The 11,766-nt window shown below is 47.9% G+C and overlaps 1 protein-coding gene across 1 annotated transcript; it reads right to left on the bottom strand.

Annotated features, from left to right (window-relative positions):
* Positions 1-606: 606 nt before the first annotated feature.
* On the bottom strand, positions 607-1,545 carry LOC144278603 (olfactory receptor 52P1-like). The gene has a single exon (XM_077840018.1). It carries the CDS (start codon positions 1,543-1,545, stop codon positions 607-609), a length of 939 nt encoding a protein of 312 aa, XP_077696144.1.
* Positions 1,546-11,766: the final 10,221 nt, after the last annotated feature.

Raw genomic sequence — 11,766 nt, 5'->3', positions numbered from 1 at the left:
GTGTAGAGTAGGCCAACTTACTGCAGTAGAGTAGGCCTTAGAGCAGTGGTCCCCAACCTTTCTTTGGGAATAGCATATTACCATTCCCAGAAGACTTTGATAGTCACCAGACACCCAGTTGCCAAAATGCCACCAAGAAGCTGCAGTGGCAAGAAGCGTCACAGAAGCAGCATCACCGCTGAAATACCGCTGAGAAATGGCAACATGGGCAGTTCTTTGTTGGCTGCTCTCGGCAGTGGCATTTCGGTGGTGCAGTGTCCTGCGGGTGGACACAACTGCCTCGGCGGGCACCATTGCACCCCCAGGCACTGCGTTGGGGACCCCTGCCTTAGAGTCATGGAAAGACTGAGTAACAGGGTGTGTGAGCTTGGAGGCTGATAGGTGACAATGAAAGAGGTCAGGTGATGGTCAGAGAGATGAAACTCAGCAATGGAGACAGCAGTGCTTGGTGATGGAGTGATAAGATATTGGTTGGGAGGAACTTCTCTGACTGTGAACTTCCACAATGCTGAGCTCAACCGAACTGGGACTGGGTACCCTGGATTAACCAGCAGATATGCTTTTCCCGTCTTGTCACACAGGTTTAAAGTCAGTGGCCCCAGGCGATCACCTTCTGCAGGTGTATTTACTTACTTTGTCACGAAGCTCTTTGTTTTTGACCCCATAAATGATAGGGTTGAGCATGGGAGGGAGGAGGAGACAGAGGTCAGCCAAGATGATGTGAATGTGGGGAGTGATGCCTTGACCGAACCGATGTGTCAGGTTGGAGAAGAGGCCCGGGGTGTAATATGTTAGCATCACACAGATGTGGACTGTGCATGTGTTGAGGGATTTTTGGTGGGCTTTCTTAGATGAGATTCTGAGGATGGCCCTGATGATCAGAATGTAGGACAGGGCAATGAGCGTCAGGTCCAACCCATTGATTACAAACATTAGCACCAAGCCATAGATCCTGGAGACTGTGATGTTTCCACACACCATCTTCACCACAGCTATGTGCTCACATTGTGTGGGGGGGATAATGTGATTTGCACAGAATGGCTGCTGACTCAGGAGCAGGGGTAGGGGCAGAATGAAGAGAACAGCTTTTATGAAACCTACAAGCCCTAGCTTAGCTATTTGTGCATTGCTAAGGATGGTGCCATATCTCAGAGGGTTACATGTGGCGATGTAGCAATTGAAGGCCATTGTCACGAGGGTGGATGAGTGCATAACAGAAGCCATGTGGAGGAAGAACATCTGGGTGAGGCATCCAGCCACAGTAATGTCTTTCAAATTGAACCAAAATATACACAGTGCCTTTGGCATGATGAAGGTAGGTGTGGCGATGTCTTTAAGTGCCAGCATGCAGAGCAGCAGGTACATTGGCTTGTGCAGGGTCTGCTCTTTGCCTACAACAGACAGAAATGTGACATTTCCCAACAGTCCGATAATGTAGAACATGGAGAAAGGGATGGAAATCCAGACATGAGCAGCTTCCAGGCCTGGAATGCCCGTTAGGAGGAATGTTGAAGGGTCAGAGGGGGTGAGGTTGAAAGCTGCCATGAAGTGGTCGATGTGTTGATACAACTAAGAAATGCTCACGTTGTCTATGAAGGGAGAGAAGCAGAGAGAGGGGGGTTACACGCTTTATAACAAATAGTACAGTAAATGCTTTTTAATTATTAACATTCTAGGAGCAGGGGCGGCAGGTTTGTATAATTTTTGGTGGTGCCCAGAATGGTCCCCCTCTCTCCCCACCTGCCCACCCACCCTGTAAGCCAATATATATTTTATTAAATAATGTAAAAATGGACTGGAAACCATAAGTGTTTAACAGTTTCTCTTTATTGCACAATATCACTATCGTAAGAAAAATATTTAACTAAGAATATCAACATTATTAATACTCTTTTGAATATGGAAACAACCAAGCACTCTTTGATCAACAACCCTCAAAAGCAAATACTTTCTAAAATTAAAACAAATATAGGATTAGGGTTGTTGATTGTTAGTGGTCCTACAGATCAAGAATTTGTTGCTGGGATAAAATGAAGCTACAACTCGCCGGCGCCAGAAGATTTCAAGGGTCAATTAAAAGTGGAAAGTCAGAAGCAGCACTTGCCTGCTTCAATATATTATACATTTGTCGTAACTGTTGTGACAAAGTGGGAATGTTCTTAATGTTTCCTCTGAATACTGTGTGTGTGCCTCAGTTTCCCCTATGAATTTCTTAAGGATCTAGGTGGTGGGATAAGGGTGTGTGATTGTTCTAGAGCCCTAGAGAGCCAGTGTGCTGCTGTCTGCCACACCATGAACCTCCTGCAGCGCGTCCACCCAAGCAGGGCTCTGGGGGAAGCCAGAGGGCCCTGCACCCCAACTCCACTGTCAGATGTGACTCTCAGGCAGCTGGTAAAACAGAAGGAACACAGTATAAAACAGAGCTTGTTGTAGGTTCAGAAAACAGGACCCCTCAGTCAGTTCCAACTTGGGGGGTGGGGAGCCCAGACCCAACTTCTGGGCCTCTCCCCATTTCCCCAGCCAGCCCCAATCTGACACTGCCTCCGCCCCCTCCTCTGACCTTTTTGTGTCTTTTCTGGACAAAGAGGTCACCTGATCTCTTTGTTCTCCAACACTTTCAGTTAGCACCTTGCAGGGGTGGGGCCCAGGCCACCAGTTGCCAGGAGACAGAGTGTCGGCCATTCTCTCTGTAGACAGCATCACACCTGCCCTCTAGGGCTCTGCAACAATCACACCCCCTTATCCCACCACCTAGAATCTTAAAAAGTGCATAGAGGAAACTGAGGCATCCACACAGTATTCAGAGAAAACATTAAGAACATTCCCACTTCATAACACCTGTATACAACCAATTATATACTTTAAAGGGTGTAAAATAATCAAGTATTGTGCTAAACACGATCATACCCCAAAATGATCGCCAAATTTAAGTTTCGTATGTTTTCCCCTCAGGTGAGGGCTCTGGGGTGGGGCTGGGGATGAGCGGTTCACAGTGAGGATGGGGCTCAAGGCTGGGACTCAGGGTTGGGGTGCTGGGGGTGCAGGCTCTGTAGTGGGGCAGGGCTGGGGACGAGGAGCTTGGGGTGCAGACTGGCTGCCCCAGGGCTAGGGTCAGAGAGGACTCCCCCCCTCCCCCACCGGCAGCAGCGAGCTCCCGGCTGAGGGACCCCTCCTCTTCCCCCTCCAGCACACTCACTCTGCATGTGTCTCTAGGGCCCCACACTGGGCAAGGGGCAGCTCCCTCGCCTCCCCTATGGTGGGTATAGGGGTGGGGGCTGCCATTATGTGTGGCCTCCCATGCTGCTGCCCCTGTCCGTAACCTCACTGGGGATGGGGCTGCCCATTGCCCAGTGTGGGGCAGGAGCGGTGGCTGCGGGGTGGGGGGAGAGCAGGATGTCACAAAATTCACCAAAGCCCCGGCTGCTCAGTTTCAGGAAGCCCCCCCACCTTGTCTCCTCTGCGATGGGTGGGTGGGTGCTGGAGGGGGGAGGGGACTGCCATCACATGTGGCTTCCTTCCTCCCCTGCTGCAGCCTGCTGCCCTTCACCCTAGTCTCACTGCGGGAAGGACATGGCGCTGCCCCTTGCCCAGTGTGGGGCAGGAGTGGTGTCTGCGGAGTGGTGGGGGGAGAGGGGCAGATCACAGGATCAAATACTCACCGAAGCCCCAGCAGCTGCTCAGGTGAGTGATGTTCTCCTCAGGATGATCAGGTCTCCCAGAAGCCCCCTAGGCATCTTCTCCTGGTGGGGGGGGAAGAGGGCTGCCAAGCATGTGGGTGCTTCCTCCCCTTCCCTCTACCCCAGTTCAGCAGTCAGCTGCCTGCCTCAAACTGCTGCTGGGATCTCTTGTTACCATAGATAACAGCTGCACCTGCAAGCAGGCAGGCAAGCTTTCCTTCCCGCGGAAGGAACGCTTCGGGGAGGGGTGAAGGGCACTCAAGGGCCACGGGGGCCAGGGGGTCGCATCGGTGGGGGGGTTGGCGGGGGTGGGCTGGGGCCCCCTTCAGGCAGGGCTGGGGGAGAGACCCAACTCCAAATATTGCTGGAGCAGGGCCCCCGGCTCTGAATATTCCTGGTGCCAGGGCTCCACGAGCCCATATAACTCGCTGCCTATGTCTAGGAGTCCTCTTGAGTGGGAAGCGAAGAACCACTGATGATATCACTCCCTGCCTTATATAGCTTTAGCATAGGGTGGAAAACCTTTGTTTCAAAACTCAGTTCCAAACCAGTCTGTGGGAAAAGTACAGACTCCCCAAGGTGGAGTCCAAAGTTATGTGGCCTGATCACATGGCCTTGTAGAATCATAGCATCCATTACATATAGGTTGTCTGAAGGGTTCTCAGGAAGGCTCATCAGGTAGGAGATAAGTTTCTTCTAAGGCCTATTGTTTTCCCTAATAGCTCATTGCCCTGAATAGGCCCGTCCCAACCAGCTGTCTAGACTGAAACCATTTTGCCTAGTGGGTGTTACCCAGCTGAAACTTCACTTGAAATACAGATACATAGTTATATTCAGAACTTCAGACAAAAGCCATACATGCATACAAATAGGATAATCATATTCAGAAAGTCATAACTTTTCCAATGACATCTTACATGACCCATCTTGCATAACCTGTACCATAATTATCCTTTAATCAGTTAATCATATCACAATAATATCACTGTGAACAATATGGGGAACAGTGTCACAAAAATATCAATGTTTATTTCTACCAGTGAAATGCCTGAAGTTACATAACAACAACAAGAACTGGAAACAAAAGTGAGTAAAGGTTGTGACACCCAAAATGCAGTTCTGAGGCTTGCCAAGGCAAAGAGACCCTGAAACTCCCCAAACACACTCTGTACCAGAAAAGGTCCCAACACTGGCCTAGGACCAAAAATCACAAAGAACAAATAAATTTCAGTAGCACGCCTCTCTGTGCTCCTGTGACGATCCTCTGGTATTATCTGGACCGGTGATCTGCAAGGTCACTCCAGTCCTTGACTCTGGGAGCCAGCCTTACCCTGCTCAGCTGTCAGAACTCCCACTCCTGCTCTGTTCATGCACAGCCTCTGGCATGTAAGCTGCTCCTTGGATTGTGCAAATGAATGACACTAGCCAATATCTTCGGTCCCAGACACACCCTAGGAACCTCTGTCTTGCAGTGTCCAGTTATGCCCACTGGACACTGCAAGCTTATATGAGTTTGTCAATTTAACAAAGAAATTGAGATGTCCCAGGCTTGTTATCCCAACGGGCGTCTCTGTCACACTTCAAACCAAACGCACTGCTTCAGGTAGAATAAACAAACAAATTTATTAACTACAAAGATAGATTTTAAGTGATATTCAGTGATAGGCAAAAAGTCAGAGTGGTTAACAAAATAAAATAAAATATAAGCATGCAGCCTAAACTCAACCCTACTAGACTGGGCAACATCTAGATTCAGCATTTTTCTCACCCCACTGGATATTGTAGTCCTTAATATACAGGTTTGTTCCTTAAACCTGGGACAATCTCCCCTGTTGGAGTCTTGTCTTCTTCTCAGTGGGGGCAGGAGAAGGGCCCAGATGTGCCCATCTGTCTGTTTTATAGCCTCAGTCCATGTGCTTGGGGAGCACAAGTACAGACATGTCAGGGGGCTTTCCTGAGTCTCTCCAAGCAAGGTTGAGCAATTCCCTTTGTGGAGCTTCATGCACGTGAATCATTACATTGGAGCTACCTTACTGAACAATCGCTGTTGATGGGTTGTTTGACACCCTGCCCCGGCATTGGTTACTTTCCTTGCTGTTGCCTCTGGAGAGCTAATATCTAGCTGATTCCCCAACTTAAAGCATGTTTTAGGTGACCACCATACAGCACAATTCTCATAACTTCATATTCATTAATGATACACATGTATGGATAGAGACATGACTTTCAGCAGATCATAACCTTTCCCCTGAGACTTTACAAGATATGCTCTTCTGTCACTTCTTCTTGGGTCCAAACAATCCCACCCGTCCTAAGAGGCCACAGGACGACTCAAGATGAAGTCACTTGAGGCTCATGGCTGATGTAAATCAGGGCATTTATTTAAGTCACTACATGTGGATTTAGGGGAAACTCCTGGATCTGTTGGGAATTTGGCCTTTGATCTCAAAGGGGACCAGATTCACCCTGAATGTTTAACTTTTGGCTCCCGGCTGTGAAAATCATGGCTTTGGGTCCAGCTGCACAGAGTGCTATTCTGTTAGGGTGATGAAAGTTTCTGAAGGAAACCCCCAGTTCATGTGGTGTTCTGAGACCAGGAATGAAAGTTGGGAATTTCAAAACACAGGGGCCCTGATTTTGCTCTCAGAGAGGCCAGTGTCAATCTGGAGTGACCCAGTGAAGACAGAATGTGAGAGCAGAATATAGCCAGTGTGTGGCCCATTCTTGTTGTGAAACATCTGGTTGCACAGATACTCACTGCAGAGGCTTTGGCTGCACTTCCTAACAGGGCAGTGACGTTGCTGAATTGGAAAACTTGAGTGAACCAAAGGAAAAACCACACAGCACAAAAAAGGAAGTTACTGAGATAGATAGAAGGACACAGTAAGAGAAAAGGAACTAAATTTAAAAAGCAATATTTGTCTAAACTCTTTCCAATACATTTGTAGTTCCAATTTCACCATGTAAATCCCTTGGTGTGTCCGAGAGCACTAAACAATTCAAGTCACCCTGCTGGTGAATTCCTGCTCAGATGGTTCTTCACTTGAACCCTGGAACCCTTCCTGAGCCCGCAGCACTAACCTTAATGCAGAAACAGGCAAGTCACCGAAATCCCGCTCAGAAAAGAAAGGAAATCTCCTTACGGCTACTGCAAGGCAGAGGCTTGAGAATCAGCATATGAATTTCACATGTCTGACATTTCACATACTGCACAGCAACCTTTACGATCCCCCTGAACACTCCCATCGAACTGTCAGGTTGGCCAGGACTCCCATAGAATTCCCTGGACTCTGTGAGCAGCGGGAAAAACAGAAAATAGACCCTAGAGAAGTTCAGCCTGAGAGTCCCACCGGGAGTGAAGAAATGATTTGCCAATAACAGGAGCTCAGATTTACAGAGCAAAATGCAGTTTGCAAACTGTTCAGTGCAGCAAAAGCTGATAGATTTCTTTCCTGTGTGTAGTGCAAGGCCACCTGCACTCTGTGGGAACGCTGACACAAGATTGGGGTCCAAAAACACATTTCAGTTGATGGTAGCATTGTACCACTGCATACCACCCATGCAGGTGTAATAGCCATTCCATTCGCCTCTGAAAATCAGTGCCACCCTGTCGCAGCCAAATTACATGATCCTGAATCGATGCAAGCTGAAATGCGTGAAAAAGGCTTTCTTCTCCCAGGATTCTGACATCAATGGTATTTGCCAGTGTGCATTTGTGATGTCTAAAATTGAATATATATCTGAGAGCTACCAACTGTTTTAATAGTTAATCTATTCTCTGCATCAGGGTTACATCAAATTTCAATACTGTGTTGATCTTTCACAAATTGGTGCAGAAACGGGTTATCATATCCTGGGTCAGAACTAGTACAATGGGACTTCTCCGCTGACTGTGTGATTCCTTCACCTCTCCCTGTGGTAAAATTTCTTGGAATTCATTGTCCATGGTATCCCACATTTTATGAGGGAACAGCCATGGAATTTGCCTGATCTGTTGTACTGGGGCCATTTCAAAATGCTGGTATTTTAGGTAGGTGTGCACTGCTTGGGTGAGAACATCATGGTAAAGGAATCAAACAACTGCTACATCTGGATCTCCTGTTCGGGCTACTGTCCCTATCCCCATATTTTCATCATAGGTGCCTTGTGTTCAAATTAGGGCTCCAGAGGGTATGAGTCTGATTGGTTGTCACCCCTGGGGTGCAGTCTGGGAGCCATGAGAACTGCTGGGCTAGCCCTGGTTTATGCTGCTTTTCTGGTGATTCAGCCTCTCCAGGCCCTGTGATCACCAACACCTACAGCAGATTGTGCCACACACCAAAACTCAGCCTCCCAGGTATAAACAGCAGACACCAGTGAATTTCTCAGCTCCCAAGGTCATACCCCTCCTCTGCGTCTTATAAACCCAAAAACACACTGTCTTACATGGCACAGGAATCTCTACAATGTAAGTTCATTAATACAGTTCCTCCTCCAGTTCATGTCGGAAGGTAATACCATAAGCCAAGATAAGATTTTCCCCAGATACTTCAGTCAAAGGCACACTGGTTTAGATAAAGAAGAATATCAAGTTTAACTAGAAAAAGATGTGTAGTGATTATGATGGAAAACAGATCAAAGCAGATTGCCTACCAAATAAACAAAACCACAAACTAAGCTAAAATGCTAGTTAGATTGGATATGGATTAGCAATTACTCACCCTGGCTGGTGATATAAGCAGTCCACCAGGTTTCCATATGGAGTCTAAAAATCCTTTTAACCTGGGTCTACCACTTCCCCCAGTTCCTCGTCTGTTTCCAGGAGTTCTCTTGCATTTTGAGGGAGGCCACTGTATGATGTCACACCACTCCTTATACAGCTTTAACATATGGCAGGAATGCTTTGGTCCAAAAAGAGTTCCCATTCCAGTTTGTGGAAAAGTACAAGTACCCAAAATGGAGTTCAGTGTCATGTGGTCTGGTCACATGCCCTTGCATGCCCTTCTGAGTCATAGCATCCATTATCCATAGACTGTCAGGAACATTCTCAGGAATACTCACTGTGTGGGGGATAAGCTGCTCCTCAGGCCATCCAAAATTGGCCCTGACCAAGTTGCAAGGAACAAATCGGGGCATTCCTTGGTGTGTTGGGGTATTACCAATGATTTATCCCCCACTTTGCCACAAAGGCAAGCCCTCTGACAGACCTAGTGAAGGCCCATGGACCTGATCTCGTGAAATGGTCTGACGCAGCAGAGAGAGGGTTCACAGACCTACAGACTGCCCTCTGCAGTAACCCCATACTGGTAGCCCCAGATTTCACCAAGGAATTTATCCTGCAGATGGATTCATCGGAAGTAGGGTTGGGGGCTGTTCTATGACAGATGGTTGGGGAGGAGGAACACCCAATTCTCTACCTCAGTAGGAAACTCCTTCTGAGGGAACAAAAATATGCAGGAGTGGAGAGAGAGTGCCTCACAGTAAAATGGACCATGGAAATATTGCTCTACTACCTGCTCGGGCGCAGATTTGTCCGACCTTGCCCCTCTTCAATGGATGCAGCAGAACAAGGAGAAGAACACAATGTTGACCAGGTGGTTCTTATCCCTCCTACCTTTCCATTTCCATGTGCAACACAGAGCAGAGAGCCGTCACGGCAATGCTGATGGATTGTAACATGTGCACTATCCGGGGTCCCAAGCTGTCCAGTCCCTTGGTGTTGAGCAGGGGGGAGGGATATGTGACAGACCCAGACCAGTGGGGTACAAGAGTCTGGTAGAAGGCAATTATACTGGCCACTGGATGAATAGTTTTCTGTTCCCTGAGTGACCAGAGCAGAGGCTGTGTTAGAGCAATCAGGAACCTGCTAAAACCAATTAAGACAGGCAAGCTAACACCTGGAGCCAATTAAGAACATACTAGAATCCATAGGTGCCGACTCCATGGGCGCTCCCTGCCATGCCCCAGCTCACCTGCATCTTCGCTCTGCTCCACCTCCTCACTTGAACATGCTGCTGGGTCCTGCTTCTCCCCCCTCCCTCCCAGCTCTTGCGCCGTGAAACAGCTGTTTCACACAGCAAGCCTGGGAGGAAGGGGGAGGAGGGGGGAATGTGGCATGCTTGGGGGAAGAGAAGGGACTGGGGCGGGGAGGGATCCAATAGGGGCAGGGAGGGGCAGAGTTAGGACAGGGTGGAGGCAGTGCCAAGGGACATGAGCACCTGCCGGTGCTGTCAAAAGTTGGCGCCTGTGCTAGAATCAATTACAGAAGGCAGCCTAATCAGGATACCTGGTTTAAAAAGGACCTCCCTTTAGTTAGTGGAGGGCATGAAAGGAGCAGCGAGTGAGGAGTGCTGCTGGAGGACTGAGGAGTACAAGCATGATCAGGCTTCAGAAGAAAGATCCTGGGGTGAGGATAAAGAAAATACTGCGGGGGAAGGCCATGGGGAAGTAGCCCAGGGAGTTGTAGCTTTAGCTGTGTCATAGAATCATAGAATCATAGAATATCAGGGTTGGAAGGGACCTCAGGAGGTCATCTAGTCCAAACCCCTGCTCTAAGCAGGACCAAGCCCCAACTAAATCATTCCAGCCAGGGCTTTGTGAAGCCTGACTTAAAAACTTCCAAGGAAAGAGATTCCACCACCTGCCTAGGGAACGCATTCCAGTGTTTCACCACCCTCCCCGTGAAAAAGTTTTTCCTAATATCCAACCTAAATCTCCCCCACTGCAACTTGACACCATTACTCCTTGTTCTGTCATCTGCTACCACTGAGAACAGTCTAGATCCATCCTCTTTGGAACCCCCTTTCAGGTAGTTGAAAGCAGCGGTCAAATCCCCCCTCATTCTTCTCTTCCACAGACTAAACATCCCCAGTTCCCTCAGCCTCTCCTCATAACTTATGTGTTCCAGTCCCCTAATCATTTTTGTTGCCCTCCGCTGGACTCTTACCAATTTTTCGACATCCTTCTCATAGTGTGGGCCCAAAACTGGACACAGTACTCCAGATCAGGCCTCACCAGTGTCAAATAGAGGGGAAAGATCACTTCCCTCGATCTGCTGGCAATGCCCCTACTTATACAGCCCAAAATGCCATTGGCCTTCTTGGCAACAAGGGCACACTGTCGACTCATATCCAGCTTCTCATCCACTGTCAACCCAGGTCCTTTTCTGCAGAACTGCTGCCTAGCCATTCGGTCCCTAGTCTGTAGCAATGCATTGGATTCTTCCGTCTTAAGTGCAGAACTCTGCACTTGTCCTTGTTGAACTTCATCAGATTTCTTTTGGCCCAATCCTCCAAAATTCATTAACATAAAGGGAAGAGTAACCACCTTTCTGTATACAGTGCTATAAAATCCCTCCCGGCCAGAGGCAAAATCCTTTCACCTGTAAAGGGTTAAGAAGCTAAGGTAACCCCGATGGCACCTGACCCAAAATGACCAATGAGGAGACAAGATACTTTTAAATCTGGAGGAAGTGGAAAAGGCTTTTGTCTGTCTGTGTGATACCTTTGCCTGGAACAGATCAAGGATGCAAGCCCTTCAAAGCCTGTAAAGTTAGTAAGTAATCTAGCTAGAAAATATGTTCGGTTTTCTTTGTTTTGGCTTGTAAATTCGCTGTGCTGGAGGGAATGTGTATTCCTGTTTTTGTGTCTTTTTTGTAACTTAAGATTTTGCCTCGAGGGATTCTCTATATTTTGAATCTGACTGCCTGTGAGATTATCCTCCATTCTGATCTTACAGAGTTGTTCTCTTACCTTTTTCTGTTCTTCTAATAAAGTTCTGCTTTTAAGAATCTGATTGTTTTTTTGGGGTCTTAAAAATCCAAGGCTGGTTTGTTCTCAACTTGTTTATTCTCAAGCCTCTCCATGAAATGGGGTGTAAGGCCTTGGGGGGATATGTTGGGGAAATACAGACTCCAAGTGGTCCTTTCCCTGTTCTTTGTCTAAATCACTTGGTGGTGGCTGCATACTGTTTAAGAACAAGGCAACGTTTTTGCCTTCGGAAAGTTTTTAACCTAAGCTGGTAAAAATAAGCTTAGGGAGTCTTTCATATGGGTCCCCACATCTGTACTCCACAGTTCAGGGTGGGGAGGGAACCTTGACATGGTGGCAGT

Source organism: Eretmochelys imbricata, chromosome 1, assembly GCF_965152235.1.
Source record: "Eretmochelys imbricata isolate rEreImb1 chromosome 1, rEreImb1.hap1, whole genome shotgun sequence".
Lineage (NCBI taxonomy): Eukaryota > Metazoa > Chordata > Testudines > Cheloniidae > Eretmochelys > Eretmochelys imbricata.
Note: the sequence above shows the minus strand (reverse complement) of the source record. Positions and strands in the feature narration are given on the sequence as shown.